General features: G+C 37.8%; 2 protein-coding genes across 5 annotated transcripts; one reads left to right on the top strand and one right to left on the bottom strand.

Annotated features, from left to right (window-relative positions):
* Nucleotides 1–1,374: 1,374 nt before the first annotated feature.
* On the bottom strand, nt 1,375–6,629 carry LOC148087553 (cyclin-G2-like). Of its 2 annotated transcripts, XM_087794769.1 has the most exons (6): nt 6,480–6,629; nt 5,634–5,771; nt 4,938–5,255; nt 4,774–4,875; nt 3,025–3,230; nt 1,375–2,574 (listed from the first exon to the last, which is right to left on the bottom strand). In XM_087794769.1, the coding sequence occupies exons 1-6, from the start codon at nt 6,612–6,614 to the stop codon at nt 2,484–2,486; spliced, it is 990 nt and encodes a 329-aa protein (XP_087650895.1). In that variant the 5' UTR covers nt 6,615–6,629; the 3' UTR covers nt 1,375–2,483. The 2 variants fall into 2 exon arrangements, with proteins under 2 accessions (XP_087650895.1, XP_087650904.1); XM_087794778.1 differs by lacking the exon at nt 4,774–4,875.
* A 1,349-nt stretch (nt 6,630–7,978) lies between these two features.
* On the top strand, nt 7,979–23,388 carry LOC148087552 (uncharacterized). 3 transcript variants are annotated; one of them, XM_087794756.1, is made up of 22 exons: nt 7,979–8,314; nt 8,403–8,457; nt 9,184–9,335; nt 10,203–10,321; nt 10,415–10,524; nt 10,598–10,853; nt 10,928–10,977; nt 11,118–11,228; nt 11,317–11,389; nt 11,505–11,600; nt 13,143–13,340; nt 13,585–13,812; nt 13,876–14,044; nt 15,208–15,320; nt 16,146–16,304; nt 16,402–16,494; nt 17,988–18,095; nt 18,387–18,526; nt 22,470–22,529; nt 22,777–22,835; nt 22,917–23,048; nt 23,294–23,388. In XM_087794756.1, the coding sequence occupies exons 1-21, from the start codon at nt 8,284–8,286 to the stop codon at nt 23,030–23,032; spliced, it is 2,496 nt and encodes an 831-aa protein (XP_087650882.1). In that variant the 5' UTR covers nt 7,979–8,283; the 3' UTR covers nt 23,033–23,048; nt 23,294–23,388. The 3 variants fall into 3 exon arrangements, with proteins under 3 accessions (XP_087650882.1, XP_087650874.1, XP_087650865.1); XM_087794748.1 differs by having other exon boundaries at nt 10,394–10,524; nt 15,211–15,320; XM_087794739.1 differs by having other exon boundaries at nt 10,394–10,524.
* Nucleotides 23,389–25,855: the final 2,467 nt, after the last annotated feature.

Here is a 25,855-nt window from a genome sequence, read left to right as displayed (position 1 = left end):
CGCGCACGCACAGGCTCGTGCACACGCACGCAGGGGCGAAAAGCAAGTGCAAATGGAGAGAGAGGGGGAGGGAGAGAGGGAGAGAGGGAGAAAGAGAGAGAGAGTGAGAGAGAGAGAGAGAGAGAGAGAGAGAGAGAGAGAGAGAGAGAGAGAGAGAGAGAGAAAGAGAGGAACAAGAAGAGAGAGAGAGGGAGAAAGAGAAAGAGAGTGAGAGAGAGAGAGAAAGAGCGGAACAAGAAGAGAGAGAGAGGGAGAGAGAGAGAGAGAGAGGAAGGGAGAGAGAGAGGGAGAGAGAGAGAGAGGGAGGGAGAGAAAGAAGGAGAGAGGGAGAGAGAGAGAGAGCAAGTGCAAAATGGAGAGAGGGAGAGAGAGAGAGGGAGAGAGAGAGAGCAAGTGCAAAATGGAGAGAGAGAGAGAGAGAGAGAGAGGTTTTAACTAATATATTTTCTTTGAGTTCCAAAAACGTATTGACTAGGATTCAACTGTGAGTTATGTATGTAAATACGTTATAATAATGTATTTAAATACATAGAAAAATACAGATACATCTATATATCACAATTTTTTTTACGATACTGTGTAGATATTTCTCCTAAACAATGTTTTCCTATTTCTGGGGTAGGGGGTTAGGCATAGTTCTGTTATGGTTTATACCAATGAAGTGTGTGTTAAAATAAAAAGAAAATGTTGTTAACAACTAACGTGCAAATATTCATAGCTTGTTAAAGCGTTTTGTGACCCTGGTCTCGAAAAAAGGAACTTTACAAATAATAATACTTTTTTTTTAATGTTTGTCTTTCAACTAAACATATGGCCACTAGATGGCAACATTATTACATTATTAGTATCATTACGTCCTCAGCCGTCAAAAGGGAGGTTGAAAACCTGTAAGATTCCCGGCGATGACTGAGGACGAGAGGATACAGTCGACTCCAGCATCTTTTAAAAGCTGATGTTTGGACATATTTTGGTGTCAAAACGAATGAAAGAGAGAACTTCGTCAAGAGTCATGTGGTCTGTAAAAACACCAGAGTCGAGTACTCGACAATACTACACACATATCCTTGTTCAGTTTCACAGTATATCGCAAAATATCATATTATTGCCCCTCTATCCTGATACATATCATATTGTCAGATTCTTGCTAATACACACCACATAAATATTTTACATGAAATGTGTCAAATGTCGTGGCAAGGTGTCCACCAAACATTTTGAATGTCCCGTCGGATTATGTCGATATGGTGACTTTGAAGTACGACCTTGACATTCCAAATGCTTGACATTTTTTAAGTTAACTTTGGGCTTAGAGAACAAGAGGGTATAGCAGCACCCCCCCACACACACACACACACACACAAAATAAAATATGGATACAAAAATATATTCTTTATTTTTTGGATTCAATATAAGTATGTTGACACAAAAAAAACACAACATTTGTCAAATATGTTTTCATTTCTGTACATAAATCAGCTTATCTCTGGCAGAGGAAGCATATATTAAGTGCAACTGATCGCACGGATTAACGTTGTTATCGCTTGAAATCAATCCTTCAGTAATGCTGTCGGATATGTTGTGACGCAGCAGCAGCAGCACTGGTTACGCTGCACAACAAGCCAGCAGACATGAATCACACGTACAATACTTTACATTCTACGATGTCAACGGTTCTTTAACAACAACAATGTCGTCGCAGAAAATGATTAGATATAATCACTGGAACTCTTTCGAAGAACCAGACGTTTGTTTATATACAGCAGCTGTTACATCACACTCTTCTTCAGCAGGAACATAGAACAGATTCACCTGCATCAAGAGTTATTACAATTAAATTCAAGCAGTTTTTGAAAGCAAAACTGTCTCAGAACACGAGCCGCAGCTGAGTTGGAGAGTATTTACGGAGTTAGAAAATGAGTTTGGAAGTCATTGAAGTTTGGAGGTGACTCGCTCTTAATCATTAACCCTTGTGTTAACTTAAACACAAATGTGTTTGTGATAATCCCTTGTGTTTTCTCTGGGTCAATGGTCAACACAAGAGATACTGAAAACACATTTTCGGGCCATTTTCCGGCCTTCAGGTCACCTTGACCCTGAGATAACAAAAGCGTTAAGAGCAGGGAGACCACCAGGATCCCCATTTATACCATATCAGCTAAAACAAGATTGATATTGGCTCGTAAATTGGTAGAAAAGTCCAGAAGTAAAAGTTAGTTTTTCTAAATATTTAACTAATTAACCCTCTCAGCTTGTTTATATATACATATTTTGTGTCTGTATTCATTTTAAATAACAAAATAAAGAGTAAAACAAAATATTAGAGCCCCTTCCTCAGTGCACATTTTTAACAGTTTTAGAGCCTCATAATAATAATATAAAAATAATCGCATTAAGCCTTTACATAGTAGTAGAGAAACAGTTAAACATATTGTCACCAGCACTTGAGATTTTGTTTACCATAAAACACTTTTTGTTATAACTATCTACAAAAATGTGGACGTGAAGAACGATCCTTCGCCGTCGCTGCCCAGAGAGCCACATGGACTACAGCTCATCTCCTCAGCCGAGTCGTCGCTGTAAGACAAGAGAAGATCATTTAAAATAAGATAAAAATCATTTAGAAACGTATTTCATTCATTTACAGATGTAGAGCAGGGACGTTAGATTCGCAGAGAGGATATTCGACATGTGGTAAAGATCAGGAAGAAAAAAAACCAGATGATCAGTTCATCTTTAAATTAGAACCATGCTGGTTTGATATCCAAAGTTTAATTTAGCATTAAACACAAAACAGCTGGGCCTCTTGGTCCTGTATGTTTCCCGCGGGAGGACGTGACATGAATGTGAATATGAAAGATCCTCGACATGAGCCTTGGATCACACCAGCGATCAGTGAGGTTTTTATAAGAATCAACCACTTTTTGGGTCATTCTATATTCAACATCTATAGCTACTTGACTTGACGGGGTTATCGATTTTTAACTTTCTCAGGTGGATTCGGGGAAAATGTATTTGAGTGTCGACCTCTCGCTCTGGTCCCAGCTGCCCTCGGGGATGGTGGGGAGTCCAGGGACGCTCAGATGACCCGCCTGGACGCTCTGGGCCGTCCTCCGGGATATGAGGAACACCAGCTTCTTGTGGTGGTCCGGTCTGTTGCACCGGCCCGAGCGGTACGCCGCCATGCGCTCGGCCACGAGGTCCCTCCAGTGCCGCAGCTCGCCGTCGCTGATCTGTGGAGGAGAAGAAAAAAAAACAGGAAACGCAGAATGAGACTGGAGTCAACAAGTCTGGTAGACGTCGGAAAACACTTGAGTAGTTTTTGACAGCCGTACAATGAGTTCTGTGTCGGAAACAAAGTTGTTCCACTTAACGCGGAAATCAAGATTCAAAACCTCTGCCAAGACGTTTAGAACTTTGTCACAATTATCACCTAGTTTCACTTCAACTTCAGTGCGTCCTTATTGCATTTAATTCCATTTATTTTCATTTAATCTTGCTATTACATTTTCTTGTCATTTAAATGCATGTTTCAACAAACAAATCTTATAAATGCAGAATTGGTCTGAAATCTAAATTATTGCAGGATAAAATTAAAGATATTTTCTATCTTCTGTTTGATTTGGGGATTATTTCTCTTTTATTTTTTTTTATTCTATCCCCATGGGCCTAAATTATCCACGTTCTTTTCTAACACTTGCTTCCAGACCAGTGTGCCGAACCAAAAGCTTTTCATGAGATGGTAATTTGCCTATGATTCCTTGTTTTTATTTTTGATTTATGCCTCAGTGAAGTTAAGTCTGTTCCCAAATTCCTTTTCTGGTTTTCATTTTGCCGTCTGGTGGAGTCGGTGGACGCAGACACATTAATGTGAGATATTGGACTCTTGTTGACTGTTTGGTGTCTTAATAAATTGTGTATTGAATGCAATACTTCTGTGTACTTGAGATAATTCTTGTGATGAAGGATATGTTAAATAGAAAACATAACCAGTTTTTTACTTTTCAAAACACATGTTCTCTTGGCAACACATACTTTGAAATATTATTGTTAGCCATGAGCTCAATGTGTCAGTAGCGTCACACACTCCCAGACAGTAGATGAGAGCAAGAAAGGAGCTGAGTCAGCTCTTTCTATGAGGTCGGGTCTATCCATCCGTCCGTCTGTCCATCTATAAAAGAATCCCATCATAGGATTGACATGTATTTTACTAACCTATAATATCAACAATCATTTGCATTAATTAATCTACATGTTATTATATTATTATTACTTTCATATAGGGTCATGTTGAAGCACATGTGCAAGCTTGTGAATCGATGATGAAAAATACATATTGAGTTAAACTTGACAGACAACAAAAGTGAAAATAAAACAACTATATTCTTTGTGGAATTGTTTATGAATGTATGAAAGGTGCTTTATTTTGATGAAATCATTTTTTTCTCTTAAATAACATAAGCCTGTGACTCTTGATGTACAGATGCTAGTTGTGGTGAAGTTTACTAACCTGTAAACTAGTGAAAATAAGTAAAACAAAAACTCTATATCGACCATCCTTTGGTAGAAAATCCAGCCAAAGAACCTGCTGACTCAGCGTTATGCTGAGTTGTATTTTTCACGCTCTAGTGCTACTTTATTTTGACTGGGTTTTTTTTAAGGTTGGTACTGAAATGTGACTTGTGTAATAATAAACCGGCTGGCGTTGCAAAAATGTTTGTTTCGCCGCATTAAACTCTCATATGAGAAAAAGTGACCAAGTTAAAGTTTTCACACCTTTAAGCTTCTTTGAAATTGCTGCAGCATTTTCAGCGAATCACTTGAATTCGAAAGAGCTTCGAACTCATTGGTCATGAGTGACAGCGCCAGAACGGACTGCTGCGGAGGAGAAAGAGGTCAGAGGTGGACTTTAAAAAAAGAAAAAAAAAAGCAATTCTTACCTTCGCCTTTGAGAAGACGAGACGACACAAGCAGGATTTAAGCTGCGCTTCCAACTTCCCAAAACAGGGAATGTCTGGGATGGATGACACGGCGGAATAGAAGAGGTGCAGAAAGTTCAGAGCGGTGACCATGTCTGGCTCCAAGTCGATCTTCTCTTTGATCGTCGTCTCCATCTTACAGAGGTCCGACTCGGTGAACTTGCTCTGACTGATGCGGATCAGTTCACTCGTGGGGGAGACGCCGCTCTCGTCTTCCACCATCTTGGCGGAAATCTGGAGACAGCAGACGGCGACGCAGGGCAGATGTTTGCGCTGAGGCTGGTAACAGAAGAGAAAAGCTCAGTCACTGCCAACGCTATTGTTTCTTACTGATGCATTTTATTAAGTCAGATGAGAAGAGAGAGTTTTTGACATTCAAGTGACGCTCGATAAACCATGATTCGTTCCACATTTGTCACATGTTTTTGATGCAACACAGTTGTTGTTATTCTCCCCCGTTTAACAGACATTCACAGTGTTGAACTTACAGTTAAATGAGTTTCTTTACAAGTTAAACTAATGGAATTTACAAGGAAATATGTTGAGAATTTGTTTCCTTTTAAAGAACATGTACATGACAAGAAGATGATGGAGGCCCACCGAGCTGGAGGAGCATCAAGACCACGGATGAGACTGAACCTGATCTACTGAATTCACCTTCATAACTGCGAGGAATCGATCCAACACGTTGACGGCTTGTACAAAACTTTGGGTGCTGTAGCCGAAGAAACTGGTCAAACCCCACAACTCCTCCACTTCGCTGTCTCGGCATTTTGCCGACAATCCGCCCGGATTCTAAAAAAACAAAAAAGACACCTTTTTAAAATCACAACTATAACTTCACTTGATGGCTATAATAGTGAAACTGGTAAATGTATTTTTTCATTTTTATATTTATTTGCTAAATATGGGTTTGAAAACAATTCATTTTGTAAATCTTGCAGTAGTTAAATACAAGATATCAATCATATTAAGCATCCAACAACCTGCAGTAATTTTCTTTTATAGACGGTTTTAAAATCAATGTTGTTTTTTCTCGTCGCTCCGGTTTCCTTCCAAAGACAACTTCACAAGTTAATCATTGACTTAAAGTTGTTTATTGTATTTCAAAACTGTGCGTGCTGCACGTGATATCGGTTTAATAGCAGGGACAATAAAAAAAAACTTGTTTTGTAGCTAGTTAAGAGCTGCAGCAGATGAATGATTTCAATCGTATAAATGTAGCAACACAAGAAGAATAACTTCTGAAATTAGTCACGCTTTTATACGTCTGGATGCCTTAATGTACCTCTAAGTAACAAGGAAAACAAAGTCCATTGGGATGGTTGTTGACCACAGTGTGGATACGTTTCATTGGCTGTCATAAAAAGTGGGTCAAAATGAAGTAAACATTGTTTTCAAACAGAAAAGGGCCATAATAATGGTATTAAAGATGAAACCCTCATCAATTCCTGCACTTGTTTCTATCTAAAGCAATGTAAAGTGGGTCAGTGAGGTTATTACCTCTTTGGTTTCCAGCAGCTTTAGGCCCGACTCTTTTGGGAGAAACTTGGTCTCTCTGGCGCAGCATGACTTCAACTCCTTCAGCAGCGAGTTGTCCAAGTCTGAGTGATCCCTGACCATCCTGCGGAGAAACATGTTGAAGGCTCTACAGCTCCATGATCCACAGCAACTGTCTGGACAACTGTCTGCAGGGCAGCACACACAGCAAAACCACACCTTCTGGTGTCAGGTATCACAGGACGATCCCACACACACTGCTGTAACTACAGTACATTCCTCCTGTGGGAGCATAACAAACAGTCCACAGGCCATACGTCACTGATGTTGAAAAACTACTCAGAAATCACTATATTCAACTAAAACATGTGCAAATTAATAACACGGTATCTCATATAAAAACACTTTTATTTGCGTTAAATACAAAAAAAAATACAACACTTGATTTGAAAGTAGAATCAAAAATAAAATGCATTTTGAATCGTTTGCATGTGAAATCTGGAAAGAAAAACTTTTCAATGTCTTTTCAAAAGGGGGATTTACCGCAAGAAACTAACCATATTAGCGCCAAAGAATCTTGAATTTAAAAAGTCCATCTTTCAGAGTAAGATGCAATTAAATTAAACTGATACTCAACATTCTCCATAATATACGTGCTTATATTTGTATTATAAATATATGAAAGTATAAAGAGGGCAATCAGCAAATAGTCAAGGGTCAGCAAATGAGTTTTCATATCCACAAATGTACATTTAATATTTGTAACGTGTAATTTGGTCTTTACAAAATAAATGTGAATTTGTAAATATTTCATTTTTCATTTGCAAAACACTGTAAGTTCACTCAGTCCTCTCTGGCATATCTTTTAAACATTCTTCTGGCGAATTCCACAAATGCTTTATAGTTCCACAAATGGCCTACAGATACACAGATACACTCAACATATGTCATGTCTCTAAACTATGCCAGAGAGTAAAGCGGTGAATGCTTGTAATTTCTGATACAGAAATGCAAAACTCGTTTCATAAACAGAACTTTCCGTTTCACCCCATTTTTTTTTTGTAAATGAAAAATGATATATTTACAAATACACGTTTATTTTCAAAGCCCAAAATGTTAAATCGATCAACTCTGCATTTGTAGAGACCGGAACACGTGAGCAGTGCATTGACTTTTCGTAGATAACGCTCTTTGCGTTTATAAATATTTATGAGACCAATAAAACCGTAAAATGCATTAGAGGTTCGTCTTCACATTTAAAGAATACGATATACAATAAGAATGTTGCTTTTTTCAGGGAACTAATGTTTTCATACTAATTCTTATGAAATAGATTTGAATCAAAACATTCAAACTAGATTTAATATATGTTTTAAATGAACATGGTAATCTCATGTTTGTCCAGTGAGTGGCGCTGCTTCGATGTGGCTCGACCGGTAGAGCCACAAACCGAAGAAGAAAGTGATGTTTGGGCGATGGCGCTAATTTCAAAAACTTGTTTCGTTTAGATTAAGCGAGTTACAGTGACGAATATCGGCACTAATATCATTTTTTGAAATATTTAAGTACAACTACTGGCTGGAACAAATGTCTTGTCGTGGCATTTTTGGAAAGATGAAGAAGTGTGTCGTTCCCATGGAGATGATCGGCGACTAGCTTGTTTGTTAGCCAGAAGCTTCTGTCAACATCGTATGTTGTCACTTCACTTTCACCTTATTTTATATAATGTAGTCTAAATACATCGTTTTTAAAAGCTCAGGATAATGTCTCGTTGTTTATAGCAAAGTAGTGCGTTAAATCTCGGAACATGAATCTGACGGAAACCTCAGGAAATACTGGTAATTTATGGTTTATACACAAGTACAGTTGGAATGTAAGTTTGATTTTGTTTGACTTTGTTTTGGTTTTTTTTTACATTCTTTGTAGAGTCCGAAGGATCGTCAGGACTGAGTTTTAACACAGTGACTCTGGATAAACTAAGGTGCCTTTGATTTCAAGATTTTCTAAAGATGAAATGTATTTATGATGAAATTATCATTTATTTATTTCTTTAACAGAACCGTTTTAGCTCAATACATTGTATTGTTTTGGATAATTTATTGTAAGTAACTATGTGGGAAACGCAACAGACGACAACACAATCAGTAGAAACGAGATAAATCTAAGGTAAAATAGTAGATGAGCCACTTTATTGCTCCCCAAATCGAAAGCAAACATTTGAAAAACATATTGAAAGTCTGGAGAAAATGGGAATGGTCAATTCCAAATCATACACACACTTTCTGGAATTGTCCTGTAATCTAATTTTAAAACTGTATTCATTCTATTTTCTGTGAAATTTTGGTTTACACAGTAGACATCGGTTCAGAAACCCGATAACTAGCTTGTCGAGATTTTACTGGCGGCTGGAAAAAAGGCTATGACAAGGAACTGGCGACATAAGAGAATAGACTAATGTTATCCAAGACTTGTAAATGATGACTAAAAAAAATGGTTAAAAAAAAAGTATAACCACTTAATGTAAAAAAACGTTTATCAGCGCAGACCTAATGGCTTTCTTATTATATATTTAACATTTTTGTGTATTAGGACATGTGATTTTATTAGGCTTGTTAGTCGTTAAACTTTCTCTGTAATAACGTCATTCGTAACATGAGCTTCTACCTAAAAATGCAAATAAAAAAAAGTAACGTTGTTTAATCCACAGTGTTGAACTTCTGAGGCACACAGAAGAGGCCCAGGAACTCAAAGAGGAGCTCGGAATCGTAGCCAGATATGCTTTGGGGAAGTTGCACTGCACACATAAAACCCACTGCTGCGCAGGTGCACATGTGTGTCTGAAACATCGCAATGAAGTTGGTGAGTGATTTTTTATTTTTATTTAATAGCAACACCTAATTAAAAACACTGAAAATTATAGTTAAAATTAGTTTTCTACTCCCCCTCATGTTGACTAAGTGTTGGGATACGTTTTGGATTTATAGGGCTTTTCATACGGCACTGCATGTCCATTTAATGCTCTTGAACAGGGATAACTTTTTGTATTGTTCAAAAAGATACGCCATTACAAATCCAAATACCTCCATATTGCTCAACTGCTCCGGCCCAGACATGAGAAATCATTTTGAAAATAATTAAACAATTTTATATTTTAAGGCTGGTTGTAGCTGAAGTGGAAAACAAGCTCCATTCGCAACCGACATAAAAAAAGACTCCAAAAAATGAGTGATTACTTTGAAAATAATCCCAACCTTTAGTCGAAATGAGGGTGAACCATCGCTTTAACAATCGCTTAAATTAATACGTGTCACCGCTTAATTTCACCCTTAATAACAAGGCACTCAAACTTTGATGGAAGTCTCAAAAATGAAAATGACTCTTTTAATTGTCCATTGGCAGACTTTCAACTATTAATTATAACATATCAGTGGGTAAGGTATAGTGTAATCTGTTAAATCTACATTTATATTTAACCTTTTAATATGGAAGAAGACACCGATGTTCCTTCTCACCTTTATTACTCACTGAACACCTGTTGACAAAAGTGTCTTTGATGTCCTTTGTCTGATATTTTTCTCCCGCATATCATGACCTTCGGTCTGAAACTAAAGTTTAAAGCTGCCCCGTACGTAACCTCATGCTAGTTCTTAAAGGCGTTGCTTCTCCCTCGTGGAATTTGAGACTGAAATCATTGAAGGGATGTGAACATGTTTCCTCGTCGAGCAGATGTCTCTGGTGGTTCAAACCCGTCAACCATCCATCAGCAGGTTGGGTCTCTGCTCTGTGGCCACAGCACTGCAAACGCACCGGGAAGCAGGGAGAAGTTCCTGGAAAGCACTTTGGATGTAAGCTCTTCAGAGCGGGCCCCTCTTCAAAAAGGGGTTTATAACAATTTAAATACAGTGTGTTATGTTAAGGGTTGCACGTCTCCTACGCAGACAAGCGATCAGAACGCACAAGCAACGTTCGATTTTGACGGCGCTATCATCAAACTGCAGACCAAGTTGCAGAAAGTTCAAGAAGAAAAAGACAATCTATCTCACCTCAGGTAATATAAAAATACACAAGTTATAACCGTGTGCTATTGCTGTGTATGTTTCATGACCTGTTCATACTTTTAGAATGAAGGAGTCAAAGAAACATGTGGAACAAACGGAGAAGATGATGTGCATGCTGGAGGACCTCCAGAATATCAAAGCGTGCGGCGACCGGCAGCTGGAGGAGACGGAGAAGGAGTCCAACGCTCTGAACAGGAAAGTTGAGACATTGGAGATTCATCTCAAAGAGCTGTACAACATGCTGCTTCACAACAGAAAACTGAATGGACAGAATAACGTTCTTAAAGATGCTGCTGAGGTCCTACAAGATCAACAAGAGGTTACTTCTTCATTACTACCTGAACATTAAGTAGCTTAAGATGATGACATTTATTTTTAATTTGTTCTCTACAGCAACATTCAGACTTTATTAACCACAATGAAGAGAATGGCGAAGAAGAAAGGTAAAAAAAACTTTTATTCCTAGCAGATGGATGGTTCTCTTATTTGATAAATGCTAACAATCTATATAAATCCTTTCTCAGGATTTTAACCCTCCACAAACTCTAACGATAAATTTAAAAGCGCTGTATTTTTTTTTCAGACTGGACCAGATTTGTGCGAGTATGGGCCACGAGGTGGCGCTGTTGACTGTCAATCTGAGCTCCTCGAAAGAGGCGGGTGTCAGTTTGATTCGCAAGCTGGACCAGCTCCAGTAAGAACATGATCATTATTTTTAAAAAATCAATTAAACTTAATTTAATCGTCAAAGCTTCTCTTTGTGTGTTTGTCTCTGAATCCAGGAAACTTGCAGAAAAACAGACGTGTTTGTACGAGAGTCAGCTGAGTCACATAACGTCACGTCACAAAGAAACCGTGAGTGAATAACATCTGTAACTCCGTTCGGCTCATGTGACGAAAATATAGTTTCTGTCAAATCAACACGGATTCGTCACATCTTTTATGACGCATCTCATTTTGGTGGTTTTAGGTTTCATGTTTGGAGCAGCAGCTTGTTGAAGCTCAATTCCTGCTGATGGATCTGCAGAGAGAGAAGGAGATGCTGATACAGGAGCTGCAGCTGCAGGTGAGAAGTCAAGTCAGATAAGACGCAGAGAACAAATGTTCTTTGGCCCACTAACCAAATCTTGTGATATTAATTTTAGTATATTAAACTCCACATCGGTACCACATGCTGCATTAATATATGTTTTTATCAGCACATTTAATTGGATAAAACACACTTTCCATGTGTTTTTTAAAACCTATTTTTTATTTTCCATCATTATCCTCTTGCTCACTTCTGAGTAGGTCTTGACCAACGGAGCACGGATGGAATGTACCATGAAGAACTCAAGTGGTTAATATTGTCCGCCTGTGACTGATCGTCTTGTTAGGTCTTTTGTCGCTGAGTTCGGTTCAGTAGGGTCGATCACAGGTTCACATTCAAAAGCTACTTGTGCGGCTCTTTGGGGATCAATTGAACACCGCGTCATTGAAATTTCACGCTCGGCCAGTTGTACATGGCGTGTTATGTAATAGAGGGGCCACTCCAGGTTTAACCTGTCGACTGGTGTGTTGCTGGGAAATCTTTAGTGGTGTTTGAAATAGCTTTTTTTTTGCTGAAGTTGCTTGTAATTTATCGTTGCTATGTTTTACGTTGTTGAATTTAAAGACACTCTAATCCGTACTATGTTCCTTCCTCTTTCACTTTATCCACATTTTGCCCCTTCGTCTTCTAAAATGACACAATTCTCTGCTCAGATTCTCTTTAATGAGGCTTAAACGTTGTTGATTTTGCAGAAATTAGTTTGTCTTATCTCTAACTTGTGTGCTAAATATATTCATGCAATTTACATGCTTTAACAGATACATTAACCCTATGCACTAAACTGACTTTTTGTCTTTAAAAAAAAGGACACGTCGCTGTATTATTTGCTTGGACTCTTCCTAATTTGGTTTCAATCTCTATTATGGTTAATTAACTTCTATAAGTGGCTAAATTCTAAATGAGCTGAATATTTAAATGAACAATAAACAATGCTTTAGTGAGGTGAAAGTATGTGTTCTTTTGTTAATTACTTTCTATATGTGAATTCTTTCAAAGTAAATAATGCTACATATGATCTTATGCACACATTTGTTTCCAGCCTTGGTCCAAATGGTTATAAAAAGTGGGATGGAAACCACAGAAAATGGAGACCCCTGTGGGTGAATTGATGCAATGTGTAAACGTGTTTTAAAAGCCACCAATTTAAAAAAAAGAAAAAAAAAAAGGACATGACAATTAAATAAAGTACTTTGCAAAATGTTGTTGGACACGATGTACAGATGATGAAAGTTTGGCCCGTGTACCATGACTAACCCGGTCCACTGCACTATCTGATCCAAACCAACTGCTGTTAAGTGGCCAGAGAGAACATTGTGTTTATTGTGATGATGTCGGGGAAAAGGAAATGTTTTGGTAATTGACTCGATTTCTGAAAAAATGTTGCATTTTTACATGAAAGTGCAGTTTAGTTAAGACCCTGAGCAGTGTTTGGATGGTTTATGATCAATTTAACTTTCCCTGAAGTACAGGTTAAAAGTTTGTTTCTCTTCAAACCACATTAATTTTTCTTCGTATCAGAGGTTTAACCAGCAGGGGCAGAGTGAGCTCCAGGCCGAGGTGAAGGCCATGAGGAAAAATCTGGAGGAGTCCAAAGAGCAGCTCCAACAAGCCAAAGCTGAGAAGGACAGTCTCCAGAGTCGGTTGAAGCAGGAGGCCCAGGAGAAGAGGAAGTCCCATCAGCAGGAGCTTCTACGGTGTCAGGAAAAAGCCAAGAAGGTAGAAGTCATTTCGTTTTCTCATGTGAAGAAAGAGTTGAGTCAATGTCTGACTTATCTTTATTCATAACCTAAATCATTAAGCAAATACGACAAGGTTTTGTTTTTAGGGCAGCGACGAATTGTGAAAATGAAGTCGGATTAAATTAATGTCACTTTGGGCTAACGAGTAAAATCTTTATTTTACGATGGATAATCTTTTAATCTTCGTAGCTGACACTTCCGATAAACTCACTGTTTTCTAGCACCACTGCTTGCTTGAAGATGCTCGGAGTCAGTGCAGCACATTCCGCACAGAAAACCAAACTCTGACGCTCCGACTGGACGAGAAAGAGAAGATGGTCGACTTCCTCAACTTCCAGTTGGCCGACAACACCAACAACACCAGCCATCTCATTGACGGTCTTCACCAGGAGAACCTCGCCCTGAAAAAGTGTCTTGACAAGAGCGAAATGGAGATCCAGCAGCTCAAGGTCGGACCAGACAAAAAACAGTCAGCTTCACAACATATTTATGATTAAATTCGTCTTCTCCAGGTGGAGATGGATCAGCACAAGTCGGACCTGGCGGCTGCAAAGAAGGAGGAGACACGACTGCAGGCCTCGGTGGAGGAGCAGATCCGACTGGTGAAGAACGAGGTCCTGCTGAAACAGCAACTCATCACTGAGCTGGAAGATCTTCGCTCCCAGTTTTCTAACCTGAGGAGTGAGTCCCTTTCATTTGTCCTCCTACTGTTTTGTGAACAAAGTTCGATTAAGTGAAAGAAAACTTTTTAATTAAACAAAAAAAATAGGATGCAATACAATATTTTTCAGTTTATTTCTACATTTCATTTATGGTTTCCTCTTTATTATTGTTAGTTACTGTGTCTATATGGATCCTTAAAAAGTTGATAAATTCATGAATCTGAAACATTCTTGATTTTCTGGAACTCCTGTTGTGTTATCAGTTTTATCTTGATCTTTAAAGTATATACTTTATTGAATATTGTTTTGATTGTTTAAGCGCTTTGTGACCCTGGTCTAGAAAAGCGCTATACAAATAAAAATTACTTACTTACATAAGCCGTTTATTGGCATTAAAATGTCTAATTTTCAAAAGTATAAAATAATGTAAAGTCTTGAATTGAACTTGCTGTAAAAAAGCAACAACTAGTAATTGCGATGATCTAAAAGTTGTTGTTTTTTTCTACCTAATGCTAGATTGAAAGAGTTAAAAGTTTAATTTATTTCTATAATGTGATGCGATGCCAAGAACTGTAAGTTCACTTGAGGCGTGTTTCGTCGGTTCGTAGAAAAATTCCAGCCGTTTTCTTTGGCAGAATAAAAACGATCATCTTATCCTGCTGTTCTGAGAACACATCGTTCGTCTTGAGGAAACCCGGCCCCTTCCCGTTGCGTGATTTATTTTTTTTCTTTATCTCCTGATATATGTGTACTTTTTGGGTCCGAGAACAAGGAGACTCCACAGCTGTCAGGTCCAGGGGCAGCAGGGTGTGGCGTTTGAACCTTCAAACTCTGCACACACACAAAGAAAAAAAAGCAGTGAGAACTAGACAAGCCCAAACATTCCCTGATACATATCTGAGGGATCTCAACTTGGATGCTATCAAAAAGCATTTAGAAGATGAAACATCTGGATTGTTCTTTTGGTTGTGCGTCATGGATCATCCGAGCAGATAACAGTCAATCATCGTCTGTCTCTTTGCTCTCCTGTGTCAAATAAACCAGTGGATTAATTGGTTAATTTATTTCATGCCGGCTTTGTTATCTCACTCAAACCAGCGACACTTGTGCAAATACACGAATAATGGCGTAATTATTCTATTAAATGAATGTCCTGTTCATGTTGGCTTTTCTTCTTCACAGCAGATCAGGAGGTCGCCAGCATGGAGAAGGAGATCGGCGCCAGAAGAGAGCTGGTCGACTCCCTGCAGCGCCGGAACCAACATCTGGAGGCAAAACTGCAAATGCTGTACCAGGTAAGTTGTTATGTTGCACAATAATAGGGGATAAACATTCCAGAGATCCATTCCTAATACCTAAATACCCCTTAATTATCTTTTTTTTTTTCTTTAATCATTAATGTTTTTTGATTTTATTTTGCTACTGATCCAAACTCTCGCTTGTTAATGTGTGAATCATCAGTCTCGGGATTGAATTAACCTTCATAGAAAGAGTCACAATATAAATTCTATTTGGTTTACTTTTCAAAATACAATATTAGTCACTCTTTATCATGTATAATTAGAAGAAAAAGGCTTCAATGACGATACAAATGTAGAGATAAAAGTACAGTGAGCCCAGAGAATAATCAGTAAAGTGGAAGATCTAATAAATATTTTCTCTGTAGAGCTCAATTTGATTAAAACATTTTTTGAAAGACCTTGAAATTGCTTCTTTTTTTTCAGAGGCTGGCCGACCAATTAGAAACAACAAAAATAAAATTCCATGGCCTACCAAAAAACAAACTTTAAGGGCATAAAAATACATCTCACTATAATGCTAAAAGGCTGCAACAAGATGGTCTCCTATAGAGTTTGTGTTTTACTCTTTTCACTACGTACTCTTGAGAAAAATGGCGTCTTGACATGACAAGAGTCACATGCTTACTTGACTTTGGATAAGGATTCTGGCTATTTTCCAAAATAAAACCCTTGATCAGACCGTAATAATCAACACAACAGAAATTAAATAATTTATTTTTTCTTTCTGTATCAAATGCCTCGTGGACCAGAGAGAACTAATTATCGCTTTTGATAGTTGCATCTACTTTAAAAACTTCATTTTTCATGAATTGGCTTCAGGAAATCTCACGAAAAGACGAGGAGAACCAGCATCAGCTACAGGAGCTGGGTCTGGCGAAGGAGAAGACAAGACAAGCTGCCAAAGAACGGGACACTCTGCTCTCCAAAGATCATCAGCTGCGAGAAAGAATCCAACAACTCGAGGGAGTCCTTCAGAAGGTGAGCTACAAGCGTATTCTCATGACCCTTAGATCACAAGTTAAGAACTAGTCTTGCTTGTTTTAAGTAGTTGTTGATCGTTTCCATTCCACCATAGATGTCGCGAGGATTCTCAGACTGCCAGGACTTCATCCAGTTGAAGGAGCAAGACTTCCATCGTCTCAGACTCAAACATGCACTAGATTCGAAGGTGAGATATCTTGTTGACGTAAGAAGGGGCCGTTGTTTAAAAACATTATTATCATCATACAAGTCTCTAGTGGCACAAAATTAAAACCTCAGGCAGGTTCATCATTGAATTAAGGATGAATTTAAGTGCTGAAACAAACTGATAAGATATACACACCACAGCTGGGCATCAATAAATCAAAAATGTAATTAAATTAATACTTTTATTTCTATATTTAATTCTAAAAATTAAGAATTAATTCTATATTTAATTCCAAAAATTAAAAAAATAAGGTAAGGTAAGGTAAAACTTTATTGTTTTTTTTCCAATAGCCAGCAATTTTTCATAAACAATAAAAAATAATACATAAAAAATAAAATAATAAGAAGAACATAAAGAGGAAGAACAAGATGACACAATCTAAGTCTAAAGATAAAGACAAAGAACATAGGTCAAAGAAAAACAACAAAGACAAAGGATACAAGACTAACATAGAACAGAACATCCAGATACTTTCACTCCACTCCTGCCCCCGAACTCAGAATTGTACAATTTAATAGCCCGAGGAATGAATGAGTCCCTGAGTCTATTTGTTTTGCACCTGGGTAGGAGCATTCGTGCTCTCATTCTGCTTCTCTGCTCACTGATGACAGTGTTCAGAGGATGACTGTCATCATCCATGATGGACAGTAGTTTGTTCAATGATCTCCTCTCAGCAACTGTCACCAGTGAGTCCAGCTTCATTCCAACCACAAATGTGTTTTATTTCCCAAAAAAAGCAATAAAATACATATTTTATATTTTTATATACTTTTAATTGTTTCTGTCAAACCATTGTGAAAACAAAAATGTCCTAATAATTTTGACTCATTATTAGCAGGACTAAACAACACAAGGGGCAGAGATTCGAAAGTCATGGGCTGATACTGAAAGTCCACTTAGTAAGGAGTCTGGTTCTGCTCGAGGTTTCTGCCTTTTTAAAGCACATTTTTCATCGCCACTGTCGCCGATTGTTATTCTCTGGGACCCGTCTTTTTTTTTTCTTATATAGTGTTATTTCAACTGTAAAGTGTCCGATTTTACACTTTTAAATAGTATATTGAATTTAACTTTAGCAATGTATCTAATTCAATAATTATATAGTCAAAAACATTTATTTGCAGGAATGTATAAATGAGTTTGGAGAACATTTTTAGAATTCTTTGGTTTCCTGTCAAGTTTCCGATCTGGTTTATTTTTAACGGCCAGTCTAAAAAAAAAAGTCTCGGGCTGAATGCGTCACACCTTTTTTAAAAGCATCTGAAGGTGCTTCAGGTCTGACAGTGCGAGATAAGAAGCCATGCTGAGCTCCGACATCTCCATCGAGTGATGGAGGAAGAAGCAGAAGAGATCATCGTCAGCATCACTCGGCCTGCGAAAGCAGTTTTTCCGAGTCCCGATCTGGCGCTGAACTTTCATCAAGGATCTTCAGCGAAATCTTCAAGTATTCTGTGTTTTATCTTCCCCTCCTGCAGGAGTTTCAGGGTCACAAATCACCCGGGGTTGTGACTCCACCTTTGCTGGACGCCCCGCTCTTATCTGCCCTCTCAGATCCCGCATCCTCTCAGCACGTCCAGATCAAGGTACTCCCTATATCACTCCCGCCGCTCCCGGAGCATGTGCGACTCCTTGTTTATTTGGCCGGGCAACACAAACTCTTCACATCTGCTCGGCTATTAAATAAAAAGAAGAAGGCCTCGCATTCCTGCAGCCTTGAGAGGAATCCGGCAGTGAATCGTTGCAGATGTGAAACACTAGTTTGTTTTGCCTCGTCATGGGGACGTTTATCTGGTTACTGATTCTCGTAAAAAGCGTGTAGCTTTGTTCTGTGATGACATAACTCCGACTGCAACTTGTCTCGGGGGCCCCTGCAGAGTGGAAGGCAGCGCGAGAGCCCCGCCCGGGGTCGCCAGGATTTTGTCGTAGGAGGGATTTCGGAGAACCACGGACCGCACACCGGCAGCACTACCGACGGCGTCCACCGGAGGAGGTCGGCGCCGGAGCACAGAGCGATGTACGTGTCTCGGCGTTGGAAGGATTAGCTGAGGTCACGCTTAAGGAGTCGTGTGATGCTGGAGAGTGTGGGGGGGGGGGGGGGACTAGAAAAAATCCATCAACGCTGTAGATGAGTAGCTTTCTTGACCGAAGCGTCACAATCTACAGGCTGCTTCTAGAAGTGTGTTCTGGTGCAGGCTGTCATTTAATGAGGCCCTTATGGCTCAATTCAAAGTAGAGTTATATTCATGTTCACCCAAAATGCAACCTTAATTTTCTACTCACTCTCAGGTCGACTAAAGGTTGGGATTATTTTCAGAGTAATCAGTTCCTTTTTAGAGTTACAGACAAAATTGTTTGTTCATTTGAATGAAGCGAATGACGCTCAGTTGTCTTCATCTTTCTCTTCGTCCAAAATGACACAATCAACACATCCATGCTGTGTCTCAAATCGCATACTAGCGTACTCAAAATTCTTAGTATGCGAAATTTAGTGCGCCATGCACACTAAATTGGCGTACTAACACGCCCACAAAACTGAGCATGGTTCGATGGACACTAACCACCCTAAACAGCCGCCATCTTAGTGACGTTTTAAACGGAAGTTACGTTATATATATATATGCATATATATTCATATACTTACAGTTGCATTTTCAGCAGCAGTAGGAGGATAAACACGTCTTCGCTGCTGATACCAGCTAAAATATCTCGCGAATATTTAGATTCTCATATTTTTTCTTTATTTCTTTTTCCAAACTTGCAAAACGTGCTGCCAGCAGATGTCGCTAGCGTTCAAACAGCTGTTTGAAACCATCGTTAAATATAAGTAGAAGAAGAAGCTGTCATGTGATTTCCTGTTAGTGTGTTGCAGCAGAGTTTGATTTGAGACATACTATCCGTGGAGAATTTGCGCACTAGTTAGTATGTACACTAAAGTGATGCATACTAACTTCTAGTATACTAAGAGTAGTATGCGATTTGAGACACAGCACCAGATACCATCCATGGCTTCCAGAACAATATTTATCGTCGAGGCTTCAACACAAGAGGGACGTTACAGACGAGAAGTTTGTCTTTTGGGATGAAGACGAAGACAACCGAGCTCCGGTCGCTACATTAAAATGAACAAACATTTTTGTCTGTAACTCTAAAAAGGAACTGATTACTTTTAAAATAATCCCAACCAGGGCCGGGTCTAGACAGGCATGTATGAGGGGGCAGCCACAAATCTTGAGGGGGCATTGTGCTGTTACTTACTTACTTACATGTAAGTTTGAGGGGGCACAACATTTATTTGAGGGGGCCAGGCCCCCTCTTGCCCCTGCCTAGACCCGGCCCTGATCCCAACCCTTAGTTGACTTGAGGGCGAGTAGAAAATGATTAAAGTTTCAACACAGATTTTCATCTTTTAATAGCATTAAAACTGAAGTTGAAGAAAATAATTTGCTTGGTAAGGGTTTGATAGTTGAGGACAAACACAGAGATTATTTATATTTATTTAGAATCAAGATATCAGGCAAATATTTAGGGACAGCTTCGCAAATGTCTTTTTTTTTTTGCCCTTTGACTTGGACTGCTCAAGGATTTTGGTTCCTTGTGTGAGTGAGTTTGACACGCCTACCATTTCTCTATTCGTATTAAACTAATCTCTTCCTAAAAATTCAAAAAGAAAATACCCCATTATGACTACGTGAAGAGGTTTTATATTTGTCTTAAATCATTTCGAAAGATATCACATAAGTATTCACAGCCTTCGCTCAAAACCGTTTTGATCCATCGTTGGCAGCAATTACGGCTTCAAGACTTTTTGACTGAGACGCCTGGAGCTTAGCACAACTATCTTTAGTTTGGCTCTGAGGTCAAGAGTGCTCTGGTGCAGGATGTCTGCGTACATTGTTGTCGTCGTCGTCGTTCTCTCTGTCCCGACGAGCCTGTAGCTTCCTGCTGCTCACAGCATGACGCTGCCGCCAACATCTCCTCACTGTAGGGATGGTTTGGTCCTGACATGAGCCGTGTCTGCTTTTATCCCAACATGCCTGACATTCACAGCCCAGGGATCAAGCTTTTGTACCAGCATTTTATGTTGAATTTCAAAGGATACGTGCTTTTAAAAAAAATGATTGGAATAAGAACATCAACCTCTGTGTAAAAGAAAAACTATTAATTTCAAAAATGTTTGAGTTATTGAGTTTAATTATTAAATGAAAATAAATTATTGGGGTTAATTTCTAACATGGCAAACTTTGAAAAAGTGTCGCAGGAAGTTAATTTAATTTAATTATTTTTATTAGTTAATTATACAAATTCAACCTTTCAATATTCAAATTATTTTAATTCAGTTATGCAATAAAAAGTAAATACACTTTTCAATATTCAATTGATTGAATTTAATTATTTAATAATACAAATTCAACCTTTTAATATTCAGATTATTGTATTCAATAAAAATTAATACAACTTTTCAATGTTCGAATTATTTCATGTAATTATTAAAAAGATAAATTATACAAAATAGATATATATACAAAATACTAAATATAGAAATTATTTAATTCAACAATTGAACATATATTACATTATTTAAAAAATAAATTAAACAAATTGTCATGTTAAAGTTTATTTGACATTCGATGACTTGTAGAATCATCTCGAGGACAATCATTAACATAATGAACCTGAGCCTAGTTTGAGCTTCATAGCAAAGGTGATGAGGTTTATATTCAATTAGTTAATGAATTTGATTAAAAAAAATATACATGTTTAATAAATTAGTATTGTCACAATGATGTATCATGTTTAGAATTCAAGAAATTATTATAATTACATTTGAAATGAGATTTATAACGCACACGGTTGTTTCAAAATCAAAAGAATTAATGTTCACTTTTCTATGGTGACCTGAAAAGATGTGGGTGTTTAGAAAGAGACGAGGCTCAGAGGTGATGAATGTCAACAATAACAGTAAAAGGGATGTTGAAGGAAATAAATGTTTCTGGTGAAGATGACAAACGGAGATAATTAAGATAAATTGAGCCTCAAAGACTGAAAAGAGGATATAAACACCCGACTTCCTGTTGGGTAAACATTTTGTTTTGCCTGTGACCCGTCATTGAGTTTGACGCCACTGCTGTGCCATAACAAAATATGGAAAATATTATGCTCTGTAAATACTGTTAAACCGGTTTAACTTGATATTGTAAAGATGATTTAAACTTCTCTCCTGCAGGCTGTATCTCAGCTTGTTTGTTTAATGTAATTGTAGCATGTGTTGGAAAATACATGCAAATTGTTAAAATAATATTTACTTAAATGTTAGTAAACATGATTAATCACGTTTATTTTGAGACTTTTTTGAGATTATTGTATTTGAATCATTTTTTTTAAAGACTAACTTTCTTCCTAAACACATATATTCACTGGACTCACTGGTGACAGTTGCTGAGAGGAGATCATTGAACAAACTACTGTCCATCATGGATGATGACAGTCGTCCTCTGAACACTGTCATCAGTGAGCAGAGAAGCAGAATGAAGCACGAATGCTCCTACCCAGGTGCAAAACAAATAGACTCAGGGACTCATTCATCCCTCGGGCTATTAAATTGTACAATTCTGAGTTCGGGGGCAGGAGTGGAGTGAGAGTATCTGGATGTTCTGTTCTATGTTAGTCTTTGTATCCTTTGTCTTTGTTGTTTTTATTTGAGCTATGTTCTTTGTCTTTATCTTTAGACTTGGATTGTGTCATCTTGTTCTTTCTCTTTATGTTCTTCTTATTATTTTATTTTTTATCTATTATTTTTTATTGTTTATGAAAAATTGCTGGCTATTGGAAAAAAACAATTTCCCGAAGGAGACCTCCTGAGGGATCAATCAAGTTTTACCTTACCTTACCTTACCTTATTAGTCTTTAATACTCCAGCAGATCATCTTCACTCAATGTGCTTCTCTTTGGACCTGCAGGTCTGCGATGACCTCAGCACTCCCGGATGATTCCAGGTCCAGAAGAAAAACCTGTGGCAGGTAACGAGAAGACAACCTTAAGTCCTGTGTTGCCGTTTAAATTGTTTATTTTATTACTTCTTTTTTTTGTCAGGTTGTAAGTTTCAGCTCCTTTTGTTTCGAACAGCTGACGTATGAGATACATTTAATGTACAAAATATCCTGGTCAGACTTGCTGATCATGTGACTTTGGTGGAGAAATTGTTTGTTGTCATCAAAGTGCCTCCAGCTTTTCCTAATACTTGTGTTGTTTGTCAACATTGAGCAGCGACACGGTTTCACCAAAGATGACTCAGCAAATGGAGACCAGAAACTATGCTGAGAAAAGTAAGTTCTTCCCAAATCAGGAAGAACAATTTTTTTTAAATTTTGAATCATTTGTTTTTATTGTCGATCTTCCAACGACAGATTATAGAACATCTTCTCTGGTGGCTTCAGGGGACAGTGCTTTGGTCCAAAGTCTTCTCTCTCTGGGTCGAAGGTCACCGGTGCACTCGCTGCTGACTTCTGACGCAAACAGCTGACAGTGACTCCGCTGTGGTGAGTCGTTTGAAGTCTTTTGTGTCAAAATGTATGATATAAACGGAACAGAGATTGATGGACGATAAACGCTGATTATGGTAAATCTTCCAAGAAACTAAATATTATTTCGTAATTTTAAGTTCAAGGACAGTTCAAGTAATACGTCGGTCCTGAACTCGGCTTCACAAAACTTTGTCATGTTGTCACACTTTCACTCTATTCAAAGCAAAATCTCAATCATTCCATTTTCTTCTCTCTTTCAGAAACCAATCGTGGAATTTCAAACACTTTTAAAAAAAAAACAAATGACCTGTATAATCTCTGTTTTATAATGCCTTTAATTAAATTATTTAATGTACGTGTGCGGCGTGGGCGTCTTTTTTTTAAGAGCATCGACGGAAACATTTCACGTCAACTAGATGCTCCGTCAACTCTTAAAAATAACCTTTTAAACGTACAGACAGCTGTGACATTCTGTCTGGTCGTCACAAGCAGGATGATTGTGTGTGTGTGTGCATGTGTGTGTGTGAGCGATCCATCGCCGTCAACAAAGCAGCTGTTTGCTTCTATAGGTCATGAGTGCGAGAGTTTTTATCACATGAGCCGCACAACACAATCATCCTGAATCCTCAGGTTCAACACAAAATGTTGTCTTTTCTTCTTCTTCTTCTTCTTCTTCTTCCACCTTCTGTTCCAGTTGCGTTGAAAAGTCGGTGCTCAAGAGCGAAGGCAGGCCAAGGAAGCTGCAGATGAAGAACTTGATGAAAAGTGGCCCCGGAGGAGGAAGGTGTCGACGAGATACCGAGAGGAAATATTGCGTCCAGAGTCTGTGATGAAGAGTTGAGCAGGTGAACAGGATAGAAGGTGAGGCGGGGAGAAGGGCCGAGAGGAAGAAATGATTGGCAGTTGAAGGCTGAGAGGAATCTTTAAATACCAACGTGTCACTCAGTCACATCAGAGAGGCTTGAGGGCCAGACGACAACCTTTGATAGCATCAAACGGCTCTAGAATCTGTTTTATTATCGTTAAGATATGACGAAAACAAGCGTCCAATGTTCTGTCGAGGAATCGCCATCCTTCCCTGTTTCTGATGATTCCTGTAAGCAGTGAAATAAAAAAGAAAGGAAGGTTTTCTGCAAAGGTTTCATCAACTAAAACTCGTTAATCCAGGACTGAGGCTGGAAGCTCGGAGCAGAGTTGACGAGTGTAATCCGAGCGCGAAAAACACTGAACGTCTTCCATGTTAAGACGTGTTGGAAATAGAGCGGCGAGATATTCAGGGCAACTGTTATGAGACGTAAACTCTTGCGAGGTGAAGTCGTAGATCAACTGGGTGTTGGTTCGATTCCGAGAAGATGGTAACGGCGAAAAGAAAAAGGGATATTGATGGAGGTTAAATAAAGTCAGCTTGTTCTGCAATGATGTGAAACTGAAATACATGATGGAGGAACCCTGAAGGAGACTCTTCACTTCTTTAAAATCCTGAGTCATCGAATCCTCTTTGGGTGTGAGGAGATCCGTGGAAGTCCCCGTTGAAAGGACAGATTTTAGTTTTGTGAAAAAAACATGTAGAAATTGTAATGAATACATTATTTTTACTATTCAAATCTGTTAAAAATATAAAATATAGGATTATTTTTACAGACGAGAGCAATACCAGTCTTTACATTTTTTGATTTAACACTTTCTTTAATCAGCAAAAAAATTAATAAGTTTAAGTAAAAAAGACAAACATAAATATAATATATATACATAAGAAATATAGGATGGAAATATGTATAGAAACTTACATTATTATTTTTTACTTTGACGCTGTGCATTTTTGGATTGTAAATAATAGAATAGCACAGGTTAAATATGTGTTTTTTTTTTAAAGAAAAGTAATCTTTAAAATTTAAATAATAAACATTGTTTTTTTTAAGTTATTCAATTTGTTTGTATATTCGAATATAAATACACACAAGATTGTTCTGAAGTACTGAAAAAAAGTATAAATAAATACATTTATTCAGACGAAAGTAATAACTGGAAATAATACTTCATTTTAAAATGTTTTAATTAAGGAGCTTTTTATGTTTAAATAAAATAAAATAAAAATTGTTTATTAGTTTTACATTTTGAAAGCGTAATTAGGAATTGTTCCAAAGTAAGTTTAAGGTACAAATAACAAGTTATCATTAAAAAAACATTAGTCTTCTTCCGGTTTAGCTGACTGAGTCACGTGACCAACGCTCTGCTCAGTAACAACTTATTTAAAGGTCGACGTATGTACAGCTGTTGTGTCGAGGCGTCACGTTTACACCATTGAACTTTGAGCAAGAAAGTTTGTTTGAATGTTCGCATCGACGCTGACAAGACAAACACTGGAGGCTCAGCCTGACGACACTTGTTGTTGGTCCTTGAAGAGAAACGTCTCCTTTTTATTCACTTGAATTTGGTTTGAATTTGGTTTTTATACACATTCATACCTTTGTATAATCTGATTTAAACTGCAGATTTCTGGAAAGAAATGTGTATTAAAGGGGATAAAAAAAAGGATAAATATTTGAATATTGGCTTCTTCATAATCTCTTTTATTGAGGTAGTTTTTCCAAATGTTTTTATTTAATGTAATTCACATTTTATTAACAGGTATTAATGTGGATAAACAAACAATTTTGTATTAATGTGCAATGAAAACACGTTATAAATATTATTCATGTTATAACTATGTAGGTTAATAATATATTTAAAGTCTCTTTTTTTTTACTTCCCCTAAAAAATGGGGTTTTTTTTCAGGATAAATTAAATTAACCAATTTTCTCCCAAAGTGTAAGAATTATTAA

Source organism: Callionymus lyra, chromosome 1, assembly GCF_982586985.1.
Source record: "Callionymus lyra chromosome 1, fCalLyr1.hap1.1, whole genome shotgun sequence".
Taxonomy (NCBI): Eukaryota; Metazoa; Chordata; class Actinopteri; order Syngnathiformes; family Callionymidae; genus Callionymus; species Callionymus lyra.
Note: the sequence above shows the minus strand (reverse complement) of the source record. Positions and strands in the feature narration are given on the sequence as shown.

Coding starts and splice junctions, on each gene's coding strand:
- LOC148087552 (XM_087794739.1), top strand. CDS start 8,284: ATGAATCTGACGGAAACCTCAGGAAATACTG. Junction 10,978..11,117: donor GAGAATGGCGAAGAAGAAAG/GTAAAAAAAACT, acceptor TTTTTTTTTCAG/ACTGGACCAGATTTGTGCGA. Junction 18,096..18,386: donor CTCAGCACGTCCAGATCAAG/GTACTCCCTATA, acceptor GGGCCCCTGCAG/AGTGGAAGGCAGCGCGAGAG.
- LOC148087553 (XM_087794769.1), bottom strand. CDS start 6,614: ATGTTTCTCCGCAGGATGGTCAGGGATCACTCAGACTTGGACAACTCG. Junction 3,231..4,773: donor AATTTCAAAGAAGCTTAAAG/GTGTGAAAACTT, acceptor TCTCCTCCACAG/ATCAGCGACGGCGAGCTGCG. Junction 2,575..3,024: donor AGCTGGGACCAGAGCGAGAG/GTCGACACTCAA, acceptor CTTGTCTTACAG/CGACGACTCGGCTGAGGAGA.